Below are 22,082 nucleotides of genomic sequence, written 5' to 3' on the forward strand. Positions count from 1 at the left end.
ATACCCAAGGGAAAAGAGACTGGGAAGAAAAGGAATATTATGAGTGTAGCCTAATTTTCCAACTGTAAAATCAGTGTTCGTTTTCGTGTATTCATTATCCACCAGGTGTGACTTTAAAAACTCAGAATCCGAATGCAGTGTCTCTTTAAAAGAACGGAATAAAGTGAAACAGCATCTCATGAGTTTAAACATAGGCTTGGCTTTTAGTAAGTAGATTGGCATGGCTTGTATTCTAACTGCCATGCAGATGGTATCATCAATTTGCTGAAATGGTGGTGGAAGAGTTCAGTTGTTTTAGCTGCCAGTGCTGAATTTCAGGCTCTCAGCGGCTGATAGCAGGTTGTCATTTCATGCTTTGCAGTTTTGTTCTAAGCTGCAATTCTGTATATTGTTTCAGTGACTGAGTTTATTCTGTCTTCCAGAAAGTGTTCTGTATGCATATAAAATGCATCTTGTTAGAAATTGGACAACACTTCATGCATTGGATAAGAAAATTCTAACATGAATAATTTCAAAAGTTATAAAGATACAATATGAAACTCCTTCCTGAGTCTAGTTTTCCCAGATGCTACATTTAGACTGCTGGATACAAGATGGTAATAATTGCCCCCAAAGAGAAAGGTTTATATCAGTAGGTACTGCAGTAAGACGTGCAAGGCAATTATTTCTTTTGTGTATACAAACTAAAGTCCTCTAGGTTCGTAGAGCATGAAACTCTTAATCTCAAGGTTGCGAGTTCTAGCTCAGGTTGGGCAAACATTTCCTCCATTGCAGGGGGTTGGACCAGATGACCCTCAAGGTCCCTTCCAACTCTACAATTCTATGAGTCTGTGTTGCCGAATCACAACTCTCACCATACTTCATACTTCAGCAACATCTGGAGAGCCAAAGGTTCTCAACTCCTGCTGTAAACAATTAGAGTTTGTAAATGTTTGCATGGTTCTGTTGCAGCAAAATGGTCAAGAGCCATGTTCTCAGTTTTGTTATTTACATATAGAAAAGCATGCATTTCTTTTTAAAGCATGTATTTCTAATAAGTAAATCGGAATGTCCAATCAAGACCATCCCTGCTATACAGAAAATGACTATATTTTACATTATTATTTGTTGGTGTCACAGGGCAAAAGCTAGATGTTCAATTAATACACAGCAAGAAGCTATATACTGACGCCCCCATGTATAGGACGATCCCTGTTTTTGGGGACTCCAAATGAAGAAAATGGGGGAAGATTGACCTGAATTGTTGACGATAATCGCTCACCCGCCGGACCAACGCTGACAGATACATGCGCCTCGAACAAGCTGCCTATCAGCTGTTCCCTCACAGGCAGTGTCAAGACAATCACTGAGCTTTTTTAGGGGGAGGCCCAGAGTTTTTGAGCTTTTGGGAGGGGAAGGCGCTGTTATCCAGGAGGGGCACAAGGTGCGAGATTTCTATGACTGGAAAAGCATGGAGGGGTGATATTACTTCTATTGCCGTGGCCAATTGGAGCAGCAGCGATGCTTGTGCATAGCCAGCTGCAGACTTCGCGTGGCACAAACAGACCACCTTCAGCCTCACCCATCAGCTATAGGGCGGGCTCAGTGGGAGGAGGCAAGCAGGAGGCCCTGAGGGAAAGGCGCAGAGGGGTTACATTTCTTCGATTGCCGCAGCCAACTGGAGCGGCGGCGCCGATCATGCAGAGCCACCGCACAGCACAAACAGACTACCTTCAGCCTCCCTCCCAGCTGTAGGGTGGGCTGAGTGGGAGGAGGCAAGCAGACTGCAGAGGCCCCGGGGCTTGCCCCTGCGAGGAGCCGCAACTGCCAGAGCATGTATGGCGGCAAGTACCGTATTTATTTATATCTTTAATTGCTATATTCTATGTATAAGACGACCTACGTTTTTAAATTTAAAAAAACTGGGGGAAATCTCATCTTACACACAGAAAAATACGGTATATTGTTCTTCTTTAAATAATTGCATGCACATGGGAACCTACTTCTTACTGGGAAAGCATTGCTCCTTATAATTATTAAAGGGAAAACAAGAAACATTGCTGCACACTACTCAATTCAATAAACACTTAGTTTGCTCCAGAGGGTTTTTCTTAGGAGAATGATGTCCAAACTCTGTACTCAGTATGTTAGTGTGCTGAGAGGGTAACTGAGTTGGGGACAGTGAGGAAAAGAGCTGTGTATTGGATGAATTCACCACTGTGCTGCACAGAAAGCCAAGTGCTTCATTGTTCCCCTTTCTCTTTGACAGTATTAGAACTGTGATATTGTTAGCACCCGTCTGTCTCAAGAGACAGTGGAACACATCTTGCACAGGGAATAGGTTCTAAAGTCAGTGGGTAAGATATAGTTTGTGTATAGTCGAAATTACCTTAAATTGCCCATAATTTACACTCTCCTTCCGAATGACCTGTTGTTGGGGAGGGGACCTGGAGCTTCAAGGAGTCTTCTGGGTGCAAGAGGCAGCACCTACTTTGGCCAGTGGAGGAGAGAGAAAGACTTTTTCTCTGTGTCCTCCAGCCAGTGGTGGATTGGTAAAAGCTGGTGATGGTGTGGAGGCCGCTTCCACATGTGAGCAACAATTGGAATCCAGGAGAGAATAAAAAACAAGGGAGCGGGAGGCAGAGAGAGATGAAGGTGAGCAGGTCCCAGTGAGGCAGAAGAAAAAGGCTGTAACAGATCCTTAAAATTGGCACAAGGGATTCTAATACAGTGGTACCTTGGGTTAAGTACTTAATTCATTCCAGAGGTCCGTTCTTAACCTGAAACTGTTCATAACCTGAAGCACCACTTTAGCCTATGGGGCCTCCTTCTGCTGCCGCGCCGCGGGAGCACAATTTCTGTTCTTATTCTGAAGCAAAGTTCTTAACCCGAGGTACTATTTCTGGGTTAGGGGAGTCTGTAACCTGAAGCGTATGTAACCTGAAGCGTATGTAACCCGAGGTACCACTGTAGAGGGAAGCAAGAACAAGGAAAACAAACATCCTTTTGGGAGCTTGAGGAGGAACTATTAACTGGGCTGAATTTAGGTTGCAAGAAGGTTATGCCACTTCCCATCTTTCTGGGAGCTTGCTGGTTTTGGAGAAGACTCTTATAAGCTGTGTATCATAATGTAATGTCGGAAGCAAACAGGTTTCTGGTTCTTTCCATATCTCTAAAATAAGAGATTTTGCTGAGAAACATTATTTGACATTGTGAGGTGTGAAGCATATGTCATGGCTTGTGACTGAGGACATTCGGCAGTTAGTCGTTGTAAAGTTAACTCTGGATTGTTTCTGAATGCATTAATGAAATCTATTTATGAGTCACATCATATTGGAGGCCCTCATTGTAGTGCATGTATTATATTCAGTGATCTCCAAATTCATGTAATTTGTTCTCTCTGCAATGGATTCCTCAAAGGTAATATTCTACTCTTGCCCTTAAGGCTTTTCTAAAAGTAGAATTTTCATTCTACTATAATCAATCAAGCCTCTTGCCATTTCCCCCCGTTATCTCAATCTAGCACAGGTTGAATATCAAGTGCAGTATTTTGTATTTTTCATTTAGCTAGGACTACTGGAAAGTCCCGGGCAAAAAACTTGCTTGATTTATCACAGGAAACAAATATACCTATATATCAAACTGTCTGCTCATTTCCCTTTTTCTCCTTCTTCAGTGCTATACTAAAATTTGATGGTTGAATTAAAGTGATTCAGTCAGGACTACAGAAGCCTGTTTCCTAAGTAGGGTGCTACCTGGAACACATTGCATAAATTTGCACAGCACTGTTTTGGCACTGTGTTTTAAAATATGTCTAAATTTGTGCTGACATTGTAACATGAGAGGCTCCTTAGCTGAATGCTATAACATTTGCATCTTTTTTCATTTATTTGTACTTCAACTCCAGACATCTTCCTTCCCTTTTGCATTATCATATGTATTTGTGCTGTGTAGCTTTTGTACTCATGTGCATTTCAACAAGAAGGTAGTTCTATCCAATACTTTGATTGCCAGAACATCTTTTTGTTTTAATTTAGGTTTTCCTCTTTTTATATTCTGACAAGACACCTAAAATATGTCTAGCAGAAATAGAACAGACTCAAAAGACCATGCTTCTAAACATTATTTTTCCAATGTAGATTCTTTCAGTCTTTCTTATGGAAATATAATCTCAACTGAAAAAGCTTGCTTCTCTCAAATTGAATGATGATGATTAGGATTCTTTGCTCATCCTATACCATAATGTCTAGGACAGATTACAACAATATAAAAACACAATATTGTCATCATTTATATCAAAACAATAGGATGAGTCCTAAGAATAATAATTTCAGATATTCAAAGGAGGTGTATCTTCAGCATATAATGAAAGCTATGCCATGATAGCGCCAGATCCACTTCTTATGGAAAAGGAATTTCACAACTGTGGGGTTGCTGCAGAGAATGGCCTCTTCCAGGCTGCCAATCCCTAAATTTCTGAGTGGACATTAGTTTTGCCCCATGATAGAAAGAATGGTGGAAGTATTTCCATGAGTCCACAGAAGCTGCACAGTACATGTTTACTCTGAAGTAATTCCCACTGAGTTTAATGGGACATTTCCAGGTAAGCATGTACTGTACAGTCATACCTCATATTACGGATGCTTCAGGTTACGTGTTTTTGGGTTGCAGACCCCGGGAAACATGGAAGTACCGGAATTGGTTGCTTCCAGGTTTCGCTGCTTGCACATGCGCAGAAGCACCAAATCGCGGCAGCACCTGCACAGACGTGGCGCTTCAGGATGCGAAAACTGCGGGTTGTGGACGTGCCTCCGTCACGGATTACGTCCGCAACCCGAGGTTCCACTGTATAGAATTTCAACCTTTGTTTTATTCCCCCCTCCCCCCGCCTAAACAACATGAATTAGACTTTTTCCGAGAGATGAAGGCATAGACCATCTCAGGGCCTGGTCCAGCTGGACTTTCTCTTGGCTACCATAGTTGTCTTCCAACAGCTGTCCTGGGGGAAGGATCCTGATCACATTTATATGTTGATATTGCTTATTGCATGTGAGTGTGCGGACACACATTGTAAAGTAATTTGATATTTCCTGTAAGCTGTCTTGAAAGAACTTTTATCCAAAGGCAAGCTAAAAATAATTGAAATAAATCTGATTTTGGAATTGAGGAAAGATTAAAAAGCAATGTGTGATATGCCATTGCAGCAGGGATGGGGTGCGTAGGAGGGATCATCTGTTCAAAGAAGTAAACAGCAAACATTTCACCAGTTTTGTGCAAGCAAAATATTTCTTTCAGTTGGGGCCTGGTTTGAAGAGAAGGATTGACTGATATGTCGGTGAGATTGTTGTTTCTTTCAAAAGCATACTATCTTAATGTGACACGTACAAAGCTCTGTCAAGTTAACATCTAAAGGCCTCTAATTAAAGAGGGGGAAGTTGTATCTAGTTCAGGGTTATCAGAGTGTTCAGTGATTGTGCTGCGGGTAAATTGAAGGACTTCTCTGTTCACCTTGGTGCTACTTCCTCCCACTAGCTAGAAAATGTGACTTTTCTACCCAACATCAAGCAAGTTGAGTAGAATAGGCCAGTGGTGGTGAACCTATGGGATGCGTGCCAGAGAGGGCACTCAGGGCCCTCTCTGTGGGCGCACGTGCCATCGCCCCAGCAGGGCCTTAGCTTCCATGCCGGGGCTGGGGGAAGAAGAGGGCTCGCGCCATCCAAAGCCTGCAGCACCAGGGCCTGGCAAACAAGCGAGGGGCTGAGCAGGCATTGGCTTTTGATGTGCCAGGGCCTCCCACCAGTCTGTTTTTCCTACTCAGGAGTAAGCTGCCAGTTTCTGAATGTGCAGAAGGGTTCACCCAGAATAGTTGGTTTCATTAGTAATCTACAGTCTTTGTTCAGTGGAATGAGGCTTGCAGTCAAAATATTTTTGCTTTTGCCACAGAACAAATAATCTATGAAATTTATTCAAACAGCTGTAGAGAATAATATTTAAAAATTAGTGCAATGACTATCTTTTTGCACACAAGTCTCCTGTTTATTTATTTTTTAATGATCTGCAAATTGTGCATTCCACTGGCAATCTGTTATTTATTTTATTCTGTTGTCACAGGAATATTGCAAGTACAGTGGTACCTCCGGTTACGAACTTAGGTAATTCGTTCCAGAGGTCCATTCTTAAGCCGAAACCATTCTTAACATGAGGTAGCACTTTTGCTAATGGCGCCCCGCGCTGTTAGCGCGCGACTTCCGCTCGCATCCCAGGGCAAAGTTCGCAACCGGGAGCATCTACTTCCGGGTTAGTGGAGCTCATAACCCGAAGCATTTGCAAGGAGGATAGTATGTAACATGAGGTTCCACTGTAGCTGTCACCAATTCAAAATACTGTTAAATCTAGCTACGGACTCAAGAGCTGCATGCACTTGTTGTGCCTTTGCCCTTGTTTTCAAGTGCCAAATATTAACATATCCAAGCCTGAACTTTTGAAAGGGTTTCTCAGTGTGACGTCTGCTGAATTCACATGCATGAATTTACTAGACAATATTTGATTGCAAGGGCAGATATCTGAAAAATAATGAAAATTTTTTAAAGGTTGTCCAGATGCGATGAAGCTGACACTTCAGCCACTTTTTATAATACAAGTCAATGAACTGATAAAATATTCCTCAGACTTTATTATTTTTTTATTTATATCTCTTCTGGTATAGCGTTGTAAATATATCTATGCTATTCATGCTGTTCTCTCAGAACGCTACAGTTGCCATAGTTTACCTATTCACGTATGAAATTAAAAGCCTTGCTAATAAAAATAGAATAAATTTTGTACATTTGATTTGACACGTGTTCTGCTTTATAGCTGTTGGATTTTTAATCTTCTTTCGGCTGAAAAGATTATCTGTAGGAGGGTAAAGAACATGCCTAAACTGAGGTCTCTCTCTCTCTTTAATAAGATGTAGGGGAGCATGCAAAAATAGCTTTCTAACTGAGCCCATCCCCACTCTCTCCTGGCTGACTTGGATATGGGTGGGTTATAAACGGAAGTAGATTGAGACCAGTGCAAATTTCAGCAGTGCCCTTGACATCAAAATTTGGCGCCTCTCATCTTCCAGTCTACATCATAGTTGTGGCACCCCCTGCAGTGCCCCCAGGGCTCCACATCCAGTTTCCTAAATCCACCTCTGGTGCTGGTTCATGGCTGAGACTGCAGAATTGACTCTGCGAAGGTGCCTTTTATCCCACTGGTGCCTTTGCACAGCTCAATCAGTCTTGCCTCCACCAGTGTGATTCCCCAAGCAGCCCTCCTTACCCCCATCCCACATCATTCATGAGGCTCTTCCAACCTTCATGCCCAAAACAGGAAAAGAGATGGTAAGGGCACAATGAACTGCACCCAAGGGTACTAAAGGAGCTTATGGATGTAACCTCAGAGCCTCAGTCTATTGAGAGTCCTTGGAGAACAGGTGAGGTCTCTGTAGACTGGAGGTGTGCAAATGTTGTCCCTATCTTCAAAAGGTGGGGGAGAAGACGCAGGCAACTACCAACTGATAAGCTTGGCATCAATACCAGGAAAGGTCCTAGAGCAGATAATTAAACAGTCGGTCTATGAGCACTTAGAAAAGGATTACTAAGACCCAGCATGGGTTTCTCAACAACAAGCCATGCCAGACTAATCTCCTTATTTCATTGACAGAGTTGATGGATCAGGGGAATGTTGTGGACATAGTGTATCTTGATTTCAGTAAGACCTTTTACAAAGTGCTCCATTTTTTCTTGTGGAGAAGCTGGTAAAATGTGGACAGGATGAGGTAACTGTTAGGCGGTGATAAAGAAAAATAGGGGTGGTTGGCTTTTGCTGCTGACCTCCCCTGAGTCTCCTAAGTCCATGATCGGCCAGAGATGAATTGATGGAGACAGGATGCAGTGAAAGCAAGGCAAATCTTTATTTTTCTGCTGCAACGGAGTTCCCTTCCCTCCTAGCAAGGAGGCAAGAGAAGAAACATCTCTTTTAAGGATTTACATTTTGGTGCAGAGAAGGACATCCCCTCTACAAACAGTAAGAAATTACATCACACATAAGGTGGGGTTACTGTGGCTCAGGCAGGCCAAGGTGTGATATTCCTGAGGATTTAACAAGTTTACATAGTTCCAGACACAATTTACACAAAACGTTAGCTTTTGATAAGACAATCAGGATGCCCATCAGACATCCCTCAATGCATAGCATCTGGGCAAACAGTGCCAATTAATACAAAGGAGGCTCATAGATATAGGAGAGGAATCCCTTCAGGAACTTCCCCTTACTGATATCTGCCTACCTGTTCTCAGGAAAGGGGGATTAAGGAGACAGGAAATATTAAGAGTCTTTAGGAGAGCCAAGATGGCTTTTGGATTGCTATCCTATACTATTTTAGACATGTGGTTTATATACTTATGTAAGTGTGTTTACCTTGTGCAATTATCAACATTTATTCTATATTTGAGACCTTAGAATTCCTATAACAGTGGTTCAGCTGACAGAACAACCAAAGAATGCTCACTAACCGTTCCTTGCCATGGTTGCGAGTGGTATTTCAGGCTGCATCAACAGAAGTATAGTGTCCTGATCAAGTGAAGTAATAGTATTATTACATTGCTATTACTATTATTATTCTCCTCGTCTCCATATTTTGAGAGCTTGTGAAGATGATGGATAATTGTATATAGGCTAGGGTACGGTATATCTTAAGGAGGATTGTCTCCTCCCTTCAAATCAGCTGAAGAGGTTCTCCTTTGGGTCCTTGCTATATCCAAAGCACAATTGGTGAGAGCCTTTTAGGTGATAGTATTCCAACTGTGGAACTCTGTCCCAAAAAAAGCCATCTGGCACGCACTCTAATGATATTTTTTATTTGTCATTGGTTAAAGTTTTATTAATTCCAGAATCAATTTGTCAGTTTGTCTGGCTGATGTCCCTAATATTTGGAAGATGAAGGAGAAAACAAACTCCACATGTTCTGGCCTTAAACTTTTCTGTGGAACTTTTATTTTTGCTTCCTCTTCTATTCGGAATGTTCCAAACTTTTTTTATTATAGATGTCAGACTTCTGACACTCTTAATTCTGTTATCGAATCCAGGCATTGCCTTCCATGACTGAAAGGCTCCTTTTGCCCACCAAAGACTTTGAATCCAGCAAAACTGGTGAAAGACACAAGGCAATCCTTGCTGATTTGCACCTCCTTCTCCTCCTGCAACCCCTAGCACCACCTCTCACTTTTCCAGAGGGATCCCTGCCCAAGTCACAGCACAGTGCAAGAGGGGGTGCTGGAGGCATCGGGCAGAGAGGAATTGGCAAAAAAACCTCCACGTGCAAGATCATCCTCTAAGTGGTACTCTTAGTTTACTAAAATTAATAATTATATGGCATTCATATTTAAAGCTGCTTTTATTGTCCAGAATCATATGTTTGGATACGTGTATTTGTTTGTATTGCTGCTTCTTTGTACTGAATAAATTGCATTTATTATTCCCCTCTTCTTTCAATTTCGCAAGCTTAGAAAAAGTTCCACATGAGTATATACAGACTTATATTTGCCATCTGTTTGTTAAATAATCTGAGCACAAGAGAGACTTGAATCTCTATACTTTGTCTGCATTAGAAAACAAAAGCAGTCATCTAAATACAAGCATTATTGTTTCCCCTAAGATGCTTGCTCCTTTCTGTTACATTTTTCCGCTAAAATGAAGACAAAAGAAATGTCAGTGCTCAGGAAGATTTTGTGTCAGTATGTGGTAGGGGCAAGAATTGAAAAGGATCAGTGAATCAGATGTAATTTGGGTTATGTTTGAGATACCAAATCTGTGTTTTGCTGACGGCCACTATTCCTTTTTCTCCTCCCCGAAAAGCTGCATAGGCATTTCTATCAAACAGAAAGAACTTTATCCCTGTTTTCTTTCTGGCATGCCTATGATGACTTTGTTCAATGAGCAAAGAGGATTATGGGAAGTGGAACTAGGTGGGTTGTTTGAGTAAAGATGTGTAAATGACTTTCATTGTGGATATGAGGACTGAACATTCTTAAGATAGTATTTTTCCCTTTCAGGTAGCTTTTAAAAATAGTCCATTTATCTTAATTTAATTAGCTCAGGTGGGGAGGGAGACATATAGAATCTAAAATGTCATTTTAAAAAGCAGCTGCAAGTCATGGTATAACATCAAAATTCCACATTTTTTATCATCACAAAAAGAAAAGAAATTCTTGAAAATGCACTTTTGAAAAATAAAACTACAGATTTTAACTTTTTCCCTCCTGTACAAATACCTAGATACTGCAGCTCAGGGATATCAAGCCTTTTTGGATTAATGGGCAGATTTTGAAACTTGCTTCCTTAGAGCAGGAGCAGCATAATATATAATGGCTGCCGTGGGTAGTGGTATAACACAAAATGGTTGCCATAAGAAGCGTCGCATCACACAAAATTAGAGAGACCACCCACAAAAACTCTATGTTTACCATGTAAGCAAGCTATGCCCTGCTAGTTCTAATTATCAATATCTCTCTCCCTCTACCTCCTCCTCCCTCTCATAGTGTTCCAGTCTAATAAAAACAGGTAGCATTCCTCAGTTACCAACAAAATATAGAAAGTAACCACACCACTCTCATTTCGTATAAATTGCTTAGAAGGTACCTGCACATTTTGCCACATAACTTTCTTTCTAGGATGGCTACAGACTTTCCTTTTTGAAAAAATGATAGCTCAAAGTCTGGGGCACCTGCTCAGGGGCACCCCTAGAATTCCTCACTGGCACCATGATATCCACAGGTGCAGAGTTATCAACCCCTGCCCTAGCTGATTGAAAGAGTACATTCATTCCCATGTACTGATTTTATTTCACTTTAAAAATAAACTTAACCTGTGTATTGCATTACTGTGTCAATCTTTAAACATTTGTTACAGTGCAATCTCTTTAGGAAAATGTCACAAAACTGTAGTAACATGATTTGTGAAATTGATCTAACTTATCATTGACGTTTTGCCATAAGAAATTATGCCAAATTTTTAAAAATGGGGCAAAGGTTTCCCGAGCGTATCAAAGTATGCAGTAATTCTAAACTAAATAGTAGTTCATGTCTTTCAACTTTTGATTTGCCCAATGGATATATAGATAGATAGATAGATATAGATATAGATATAATCCCATTTACCGGGGGCGGGGAATTATTTAATCTGTATTCTCAGAAAAATATTTCTTTATCGGCTAAATTCTCAGAACCACATTTGAAATAGTTGCATCAAACAATTATTAGTGCTAGGAGGCCAAAATAACCGGTACATTTGTTGTTATATATGCTCACATCCATACCATACATTTCATAGAATCATAGAATTGTAAAGTTGGAATCTTTACTCAAAGGATCATCTGGTCCTATCCCCTTCAGTGCAGGAAAAACACTTTAAACCACAGGGAATCCTGTGAATATAATGCATTTTGATTTTTTAAAATGTCTTGCAATATTGCATTTTTTATGGACATTTGCCATTTTGTACACAACTTTTTATTTGGAAAATGGCATCACAGAATTTAGAGGAGTGCAAATTTTAAAAGTGACCTTTGTCTCAGTTTGAATATTGTTCTGGGAAGTGAATTAGACCAGTCCTTATAAAAATGCAATCTGAACCAAAATTGTCCTTCGTCCATACTACCAAACTGCATTACATTAAACATATAATTTATACTGTATCTGTTTGTTTGTTTGTTTGTTTGTTTGTTTGCTTGCTTGCTTATTTGGCTGGTTGGTTGGCTGGTTGGTTGGTTGATTTGAAAAAAATCATAACTGGCAGGAGGACTAATCAGAAGCATAGCACATGGGAAAGGGGAACCTTTTGTTTTCACAGCACCGTCCTAACTAAAATTCTCCCTTCCCTGACATTCCTGTTTGCATGGGAGGGCAGCTGTAACTTGTGACAGTGACTGCTTCCCTTCTGTGTCAAACAGCAATTTGGGAGGGGCTGTCAATCTAGAAGAAAGGGTTAAATCTCTCAGATCTTGATATGCCCCTCCTCAGCTTCTGTTTACGGTTTAAAAAGAAGCACAAAGTGTCAAACTCTCTTTTTAATATAATATTTGGTCCTTAAACACCTTCTTTTCCTTCTCCTGTTGCATCCAGTCCATTGCCAAATCCTGCTGTTTCAACGTCTCTCATCTGCTGCCTGATCATCACCATGGAGTCATTGACTGCAGATCATTTCCCTTTATCATCTATTACTTCTTTGCAGTGTATTAGTTCAGAAATCTTACATTAAAATTTTTGTGTGTCTCCCTTCTATCTGTTTGGATCTCCACTGCTTATGGTATCGCAGTACCACCAATATACATAGCTGCAACAATGCTTGCGCCGCTGCTGTTACCGTAGCATCCTGCATTTGACAGCCTGGACAAATCTCCCCTGCAGTATAATCTCATTATAAAAGATTACCACCAAATCTTTGACATTTAGGATTGCACTAGCCTTGCTGTTTCCATGGTGAGAGATTTATTTAGGATAGCACTTTGCTGAATTATTCTCAGTCTTGTGTCCATCATGTTCCCAGTGTTCTCTACCTAATTTTATAGTCCGTAATAGATTTCAGTGACAGTGGTACCTTGGTATTTTCAGTAGCACAAACCCATATATGTCCATCAGTAGATCCCCTGGCAAACAGAACACCAGATTTGATGTTGTCCTAGTTTGTTGTTGACTGCAGTTCAGAGAAGCTCACATAAAGGTTTCCCCATCACCACCTTCCCCTTAAACAGAAGTCTTCCAAAATGAGACAAGTATTCTTGTTGTGCTATTGGGGTTCTTGGTCAAAGAAAAGAAATTGCTTGGCTTGTACAAAAAAAAAGAGTAATATATGCACTTGAGATGCAGCGTGATTATTATTGCTGAACATACACTTTAATTGCCTGATAAATGAAGCTGGTTAATTGAAGATTATACTAGTAAGGTACATGAGATTAGAGACAAATTTTACAAGTGCTATGAATTATTCATATCATTAGATATGGGAGTAAATGGTTTAGTTCTCTGGTGTAATCTAAATGAGATTGCATGCTTAGTACTTTGGGTTTTGTATTGTACACCTCAGTACATACGGTTTCACAAGAGAACCCTGTATAATGCCATAAGACTCAGGAACGTAGTTACTTTGTGTTGTTGAATAAATTAGTTTGATTTTTTTTCACTGTTTGGTAACTTTGTGTCAGTGTCATTAGATAATGTGAACACATGCCCTTTGAGTTATAAGTGTGAGAGATCAGATGGGGCAGATCCAACCCACAACGTTTTGTTTTTATATTGTATGACCCAAACAGCATGGACTGATTTCTGTTGAATATTTGCTGAGAAGCAATTAACACAGCCTTTTAGGTACATGCCATCTTCTATCTAAGCTGACAGCTACATTTAGTGATGCTCATAGTGAAACAGTTGTATTAATGGCCTATCAAGAACAAGAATGAACATTGACTACTCACCCTGACTAGGTAGGACTTATTTTTATTTACTTATTATGTTTGAGCCAAATCCTTCCTCCAGGGAGTTCATGTGACGGAAGCCGTTGCCTTAAAAGGTTCAATTCCTTCCTTGTATTTTTAAGGCCTTCCTTTTGGGAGAGGCCTTTTTTCATTTAGTTGGGTACTAGTGATGCTGACTACTGTTGAGCCAAGGTAGAGTACAGAAAGATTTTGTGGGAAAGTTCCACCGGAATATAAAATTCTACCATTTAGATTTATGGGGATGGTGGGTTGACTTTGTGAACGATTAACTTAAGGAAACTTGATTTTTAGAATTGTCTGTGGTGACTAGGATCATCCATATGACCAGAACAGAATACATCTGCTGTCACTCAAATGGGCTTCATTTGTACACCCAGCTCTTGAAAGTTGGAGCGACCAGGGCAAGCGCAGAGGTAGAAAATACATACACACCCCAGAGAGATGGAATTAAAAAACGTAGACCTCTCCATCACCATTTTCAAAAGAACTATCCTATTTTATGGATGCTTATGCCTACATAATAGATGTTCCCCATTAAGAGAGCACACCTAGGCTGCAGTCCCAGGTATTCTCACTCTGTAAGTGGCATTGAACTTAAATATATTTCTGAGCATACATGCAAGGCCAGTAAAAAATGAGGCCACTCTGACTTTCCTGCAATCTTCCCTGAAGCCTCGTAAGAAAAATTGCTGGCTTTTCATCTATCTTCTTTTAAAACATCATTATTCCACAATGAAAAGAATTCATTGTGGAAGTGAAACAGGGTCACCCAAAAATAATATGCTGATTTCATATTCGGGGGATTCCCTAGGTATGCAGAAGTATATCTGCTTGTAAATTAAAAGGGGGGGGGATGACTTTGTGAACTTCTGGAACCTATGGTATGTTGAGGACCCAAAGATGAGAAAATTCCTAGGGAACTTACTTATTGTCTGGAGAGGGAGCTTCAGAGTTCATAGTGAATGCTATTTTCTCCCAAGGAAGAAGTGAGAGTTCTCACATAAAACAATAGCTGTGATGGGACATCAGTGTGCCCCATCCACAAACAAGAGTTGGCATTTTTTTCTTCTAACTCTGGTCTTATTTCATGTGAAAAAATAGGGTGGATGTTGTCTGGTTTTAGTTTAAGAAACACATTGTGAATGGCACTGCAACCCATTATCTCCATTTTTCGGTTATAGGAGGGAATAGCCCTGACACTTAGCCCACTGTTTTATTGGAGGTTAGAGTGAGACTAAAGAAACAAAAAACAAAAAAACCCAGACATATTGTGTGAGTTAGTAAATTTAGTCTGTGCCTGAAGACTATTGAGCTATGCAGGATAAAAGTATCACTTTAAATAGAAGTGGCTAACCTGCGAATCTTCAGGTGTTGTTGGACATTGAGTTCCATCAGCCCTTGCCACCATAGACCATGTACAGCCAGCAATAATGGGAGATGGAGTAGTTCAGCAATAGATGGAGTGCCACAGGTTCTCCAACTTTGAGTTGGAAGGAAGTGAGGAGACCTTTTTGAGGCCCTGTCAGTGTATTGGATGCTACAGGTAAGGGTTCAGGTGAGGAGGATGTGCATTCTGAAGTTAAAAAGAAAACGAAAACCTCTGTACCCCATGCTATACTTCCATTCCTCAACCCAGTAGTGCTCAGGTTTAGGGCAGGGTCTTTTATACTTGTACAGTATAGCACAACGGGGGGGGGTGTATCTAGTGCAATCCTTCAAACAGAACTCTTGTTAGGTTCTGGTAATGCACTGCATCATTTTATTACAGGTCCCCAGTTAGAATGTTGTGATTCTGAATAATAAGGTATTTTTATTTTATGTTATTTTTCATTCTTTGCCATTCATCTTGGCTATTCCTATTACAGGGGTACCTCTGGTTACATACACTTCAGGTTACATACACTTCAGGTTACAGACTCTGCTAACCCAGAAATATTACCTCGAGTTAAGAACTTTGCTTCAGGATGAGAACAGAAATCGTGCTCCGGCGGCGCAGCAGCAGCAGGAGACCCCATTAGCTAAAGTGGTGCTTCAGGTTAAGAACAGTTTCAGGTTAAGAACAGACCTCGAGAACAAATTAAGTTCTTAAGCCGAGGTACCACTGTATTCTTAAATCATTGACTGCCTAATAGAGTTATGGCAGAGCCAAATTTCACCTAAACCACAAGTTCAGGCTACAGTTCTTTACAGCCCATGACATCCCTCCTCTTGGATTGCTTTACAGGGCTGTTGTAATTATTACTAATATAGTGTACTGTAGATGAAACCCATTGAACAAATGCTATTATGGTGATTAATAAGTAATCATATCAAAGCTTGAGCTGCTGAATGAACCACAGTTCTTTGAGGTGTTATATTTAGAGAGGAGCCCTTGTCAGGGAAGTTATGGCAAAGCATTTAAAAACAATGTTTAAAATAGTATCTTGAATCAGTTTGTAGCTGGTAATTTATTTGGGTACTGTATATAACGATCAGTAACATCACCTTGGTGATTTTTGTGCTTCAGTGATCACAGCACACCAAGTAAAGAAATATTTTGGAGGAATATATGCAAAACCATTTATTTTAAGATAGTTGCTATATGTTATAGTGCTGTGACTAACATGCACACCCCTTTCAATTTAGTTCAGGAAAACATCAGCATTAATAAAGTCTATTTCTGCAGAGGAAAATGTTTCTTATCTGACCATTAATACTAATTGAAAAATGATAATTATTCTTTCTTGCTGAATGCTGAAACATATTAAGGTTACTGATTTGAATCATGCTTTCAAGGCATACAGGGGAGCAAAAACTGTCCAAAACACAATATATAATTTAATTATATATCAGTATAATTTGTTAATGTGTACTCTTTGCAGAAGAGAATTATTCTGCCAGGGCAATGACAATTTTATACATTTTCAGCAAGGGACTGTCAAAAGAGAACCATTTTCATTGAATTTCATAGCATTCAGTTGCCTGAAGGAAGAATATCAATGAGGAAGGTACCAGCTTCATTTTTTATTTATTCAGCTATATTGATATATGGACTAAAACAAAAAACAAAAAACCCAACCGCAAACCCATTTCTTAGAAGATCCCGTCTATGACATTAAAACCATCCAGTTAGAATATCCCCCTTCCTAAACACACAGCAAAATGATGGGCACTTGACAGTGAATTAGATTTCTCTTTGAGATGAATGTTTTAAAGGCCGTAACCTCTGTAGTTGCCAATATTTTTTTCTGTACTTTTGTTGTATGAGTTTTTCAGTGGTTGCTTACAAAGCCACTCATGTAATTTGCAGTGGAGATGTTTTAGGATAGATGTCCATCCTGAAGTTGTGTAGGAGTAAGCACTCACTCATCCTCCTTGTTTGATTTCATTATTGGAGAGAGTTGTTCAGCATTTATTCTGGCATCAGTATATTTAAAGGACACAACGTCCCAGCTTTGAATTGAAAGGGAAGATGGGAATTGTTTTGCTGGTGCAAAACCAGTTTTAAAGAACCTGCTGCCCTTTTCTTTTTAAAAAACAAAACTTTTTTATTAAAGATTTATTGGTTTACAAAAGTATGTGCAATGTCTCTTTTTTCTAGCCCTTTTCATGCTTTGGAACAGAAAAGGAGGGAGGAAGCTGGAAATGTTGGGGTTGGGATTGGCAACTACAATTTGGGACTTTGCCAACGAAGTCCAACCAAAAGTTCTCATTAATTCAACAAGTCTTGCATTTGACACCTTTCTAGGAGATTGTGGCTCATAGATAATGCATTAATGGGAAATTGAAGTTCATTTTTTAGTTCCTTTCTTACTCACTTATTTATGATGGTAAATTAACAGCGGGGTGCTTGTTTTATAATACTAAAAGGTGGGAAGTTTTTATTTTGTCCTTGGAAACAGAATTTAAATACGGGATAATGTTGGTTTTGGACAAAGTGCAGCAAATAATCCAGGTTAAACTGGGATGTGTTTTTTTACATCACTTTTAAACTGGGATGTGTATTGTTTACACCAGTTTGACCCTTGATATTGTGTTTTATGTTTTTGCAGTGAGGTTTAGAAGCTGTGAAGAAAGCAGAAAAGTCCATTTTGAAAGCAGTGCACCATCAGAGTTTAGAGTGAGTGAAGATGGCGTGGTTTATGCAGCTAGAAGCTTTCAGATTTCTCCAGGACTTACTGAATTCCTCTTATACGCTAATGACAAGGAAACCCATGAAAAGTGGCAAGTGACTGTGAAACTAGCTCTTGAGCCGGAGGATTCAGTGAAGGTAAGAAATTGGCTAATAGGTCTTTGAAGTTACATTGGTTTAAAATTCTATCCAAACATCTTAGGTTAATAGGTAACTAACATAATTGTTAAGCTTAAAAAATAACATTCCTTAATCTACTTTTTTAACTGGGAAACCATAGTCCGTTAAGAATCCTAAAGTTATTTACATTTGAGCTTTGTGGTTGAGCAGGGTTGTTTATATATTTATACCCAAATTTAAATTGGAAGAGACCATTCTTTTATTTTAAACCCCCTGAAAGCATTACAGTATTTATTCAAGCAGTTAAATAAACCCACAAAATAAACAATTCTCTACGCTGATCCATCAATCAAATTTATTACACTGGAACTACAGATTTACAGCAGAAGCAGGAAAGTGATTCTGGCAGGGAATGTTGGCTTTGCCTTGGCTCTCCGTAATCAAGTGTGTGTGGGGGGGGGGGTGAATCATTCATTGTGGCTCCAGTGCCACTTGCCAGAAGAAGAGTCTCCCTCTTGTGGAAATTGTTCCAGGCTAAGCTGCAGGAAGGTGTTGCTCAACCCTGCTCCCTGTAGGAAACAAATATGCATGATTTATGGTACTTACCCTATTCCTTTGAGCTGCTCCATCATCTTATAAAAGATATTTCGGACATTTTATGTTGATAGATTGAGCCAAAATAACATTAACAGCCACAGGTGTAAGACTTAAAAAAAGGGTACTCTTAAAAACAGATGGATTTAACCGATTCAAGGGAAACTAGCTCTCTGGAACCATCATGAAGTAGGTCATGATTTCACCCATAAATAATCTGCAGACATCCTGAGCTTGGGCAAATGCTGGTATAGAAAACCTTAATGCTAGTAGCCCTCTTGCTGACCAACTTCCTTGCACCTGTCTCTTCCCACTGGCATGAGGTTTTTCCCCAGCTATTGCAGGTTAGTCCATGAATACTATCACCTGCTTCATAGGGGCTTTTTCCACAGTTGCAAGACGTTCTGTTTGCACTTGCATTGCTAATTGCAGGCTGTTTATGACTCCTTGAGCTTTGGAGGCATCTATGCAACCTGCTAACTTTGAAATATCTTTTGTATTTAAGTGCATGCCTCCCAAGCAGTAAACAAGGCATTATACCATAGCAGAAGATATCCTTCTGAGCCCGCCAAGATCCTTCCTTCCTTCCTTGGACTGCACAGATCAGGGGTGTAGATACATAGCTGGTGAAATGTGTTTTGTTTGGTGCACCACCAGTTCTTCAGGCCTGCTCTAAGCCAGTTCTCTACATGCACCCTGCCACTGGAATTATTCCATTACCTAATTTACATCCAGATCCTAAGCACTTTTTTCAGATGTAAGTCCCACTGAGTTCAGTTGCCCTTGTTTCCCAATAAATGAGCTTAGTAGTGCAACTTTAGCCTTCTTAGCCAGCCCAATTAGGATGCTTTGTGTGGAAGAGTCAGGATTACTTATGCATTATAGTTTAAAACATCTGGCTTCCGTAACGTTAAAAATCCATTATTTCGTTCTTCAGCACAATTAACTGAGCGTACACAATATTGTTCCTAAAGGTTCAAAGTAGGACAATCTCCTTTGCTTTCTCCATATGCAGAAGTGAGTTAGCATGTTTGCATGCACACAGGCAACAAGAGCTAAAAGCCAGAACGCTTACAAATGCAGAGAATTGTTGACACCCTGCAGAGATTAATGCCCACTGTGCAAAGTGGGTCATCTACAGCATCCATCATGGCTGACATAGGTTTAAAATAATTACAACATTAATTCTATGGGATTTAATAGGGTCATAAATATTTGAGACATTCCTTACTACTATGTATTAAACTTCCCTTGGAACTCAAATTATATTTTAGCACACCCAGATCTAAATTTAATGTACAGTAGCACATTACCTGAACTGTAGCTCCAACTAATGAGAAATATCTAAAGGCATGCTATTAAATTCTGCACAGTATTAACTAGTCTCCAGCTGGACTATAAAGTGTATAAGGTAGTTTACACAGCACCAAGGTATAATAAATTGTTTAAAACTCCATCTTCTTTCTACCAGCACCTTGCTAAAAAACAAAGAGGTTGATAGTATTTTACAGGGAAAGAAATGTATTGCATATAATTTTTATACTGTGTCATGCTGTGAATATTGTTAACAGTTTAGGGTTATGCACAACGTTTTTAACACATTAAAAAAGCACACAATGAAAAATTAGCTAACCAGTTCAGGTTCTAATTTCTGTTTGCTTCCATTACCTATCATGAAAAGGAGCAAAAGAAAATGGAAGACATTGTATTTCCAAGACACCAAAATAAGCACATTGGCCATCTGCGAAGACAGAAGAGAGACTGGGTCATCCCTCCAATCAACTTGCCAGAAAACTCCAGAGGGCCCTTTCCTCAGGAATTAGTTAGGGTAAGACTGAGAAGAGAGGAATGTCTATGACAAATATATGGCAAATTCCACCGTAGAACAAATGAAACATGGTTGGCACTAAATCTCTTTTTGTTTACTTGTTTGCCAAGGTTTAGTTTGAAAGTTCTGTGTTTCCCCTGCAGTAGTTGGTGAGATTGAAAGCACATCCTGTGGTTGCAATATGCTTTGATTAGCCTCTGGGAAATGCAAAATTAGTTACTTAAATCTGAAAGTAAGTGTGGAAGAAAATGATTTTTCACATACGTGATTTTAAATGAGAATTTTTTCCTACACGTGTTCTCTTAACTGCAATATACAAATAAGGCTGTTAGGAATGAGGATACTATTGTTTCACAGCAACACAGTGCATCCTGTTCTGAAATACCAGTGAAACTATGTGAAAAGGCATTTTCAGCTTCAAATGCAAAAAAAAAGAGAGCTTTTGTTCTCCCTCCCCCCACCAAAAAACAAACATAATACAACTGAAAACCCATTAATTTTTCACCTTTTTATGCTAGAGTTTGAAGCAAATTTCACAGACAGGGATAGGGATGGAGCTAAGTGGGTAAATAAAGTGCTTAATGTCTTCTGAACTTAAATCATAAGGAGAAACTTGAGGTTTGTGCCTACTGTTTGGTGCTGTGCATCGAAATGCTTTACTTTATGAGTTCAGAGTATCTCAGACAAATTAGCTAGTGGTGTGCAGCCAGACTCTGCCCTTCTATGGCAAAGGTCTCATACACACAGCTGTGGAGGGGGCGTGTTTTGAAAGTAATTATAACATTGTTGGCAAACCACCTGTCTGGTGTACTTACATGTCTGAGCACCACAGTAGTTATTAGGAGCGAAAATAAAAGCTGTGGTGCATGAGATAGTATTTACATGAGGAGAGACATTCTAATACCACACACTGCAAGGGCTCGCAGTTCTTAGGAAATTCCGAAGGCAGCCAGGAGAAAGACGAGGCTGGTCATTTAGGGAATATAATGACTAGCCAGCGAGAGGAGTCAGGAGGAGTTTCACTAGTTGGTGGTTTTGGTAGGTTGCTGCACAGCTGACTGTTCCTCTACTGAGAAGTCTTGAAAACTTCAGATTCGGCTTAAGTTCCTCAACCTACTCAGAAAAGCCCTTGTGTGAATATAGACAAGGTAGACCACCAGAGTTTGCCATCCTGGCAGTCATGGTACCATGGTGCCTGTGAAGGCTTCCAGTGGGTGGATGTCCCACAGCCTTTGAGCTTTCTTCTTTTTAAGTAAGCCTGTAGACCTCCTAAAAAAGGAAGCCATGGGGCCAAATATTCAAATACCTTCTAAGCAATGTCTGTGAAATGAGAGCTGTATGGGTTGCCAGGGGTGGTTGTCTCTAATTTTCTGTTGTGCCCCACTGTTGTGCAGCCATTTTACATTATGTCACTCAGGCTTCATAGCAGCCACTTTGTGACAGGCACCACCAGCAGTCTCTCAGAATTCAAAACATTGCCACAAGTCCAAAAAGGTTGCTGACCCCTGATCTTAGCCTGTTCGGATATTTGTTTTTACGCCAAATATAAAAAAAACCTGTATCCTAAGATGACTGCAAAAGTCCATGGGAAATCTGCAAATCCAGTCACCCTACTATTATTACACGTTATGTCATAATGGCATGCTACCATAAGGATACTCCAGACCAAGTTCTGTGTTACTGAGTTGGTTGATCTATGGACACGGTTTCTTTCCAAGCCAAAGACTGGGATGATTGCTACTGATTTTCTACCTTAAATAATAAATGGTTCCAGCCACCTCTTCTGATGCAATGTTGATCAGAGAGGAACGCTTTACAGATATACCAAACGTGCCTGAGGCAACCCTTTGCTGGAACATTATGTGGTTGCTAAGGAAGTTGACTGTCCCGAGTAAATTCAAAGCAGTTTTGGGCTAATATGGTGATGTTTGATA

At 39.9% G+C, this 22,082-nt stretch overlaps 1 protein-coding gene across 4 annotated transcripts in view; it reads left to right on the forward strand.

Annotated features, from left to right (window-relative positions):
- CDH2 (cadherin 2) overlaps nucleotides 1–22,082 on the forward strand; it is a 125,604-nt gene that overhangs the window by 75,406 nt on the left and 28,116 nt on the right. For all 4 annotated transcript variants that reach the window (XM_083517693.1, XM_083517695.1, XM_083517694.1 and 1 more), the window contains exons 3-4: nucleotides 17,527–17,744; nucleotides 20,002–20,148. In XM_083517693.1, coding sequence (XP_083373819.1) covers nucleotides 17,527–17,744; nucleotides 20,002–20,148 — 365 coding nt within the window. The remainder of the gene's footprint in view (nucleotides 1–17,526; nucleotides 17,745–20,001; nucleotides 20,149–22,082) is intronic.

This window comes from Podarcis liolepis (genome assembly GCF_965112155.1).
Source record: "Podarcis liolepis genome assembly, chromosome: 8".
In the NCBI taxonomy this organism is placed as follows: domain Eukaryota; kingdom Metazoa; phylum Chordata; class Lepidosauria; order Squamata; family Lacertidae; genus Podarcis; species Podarcis liolepis.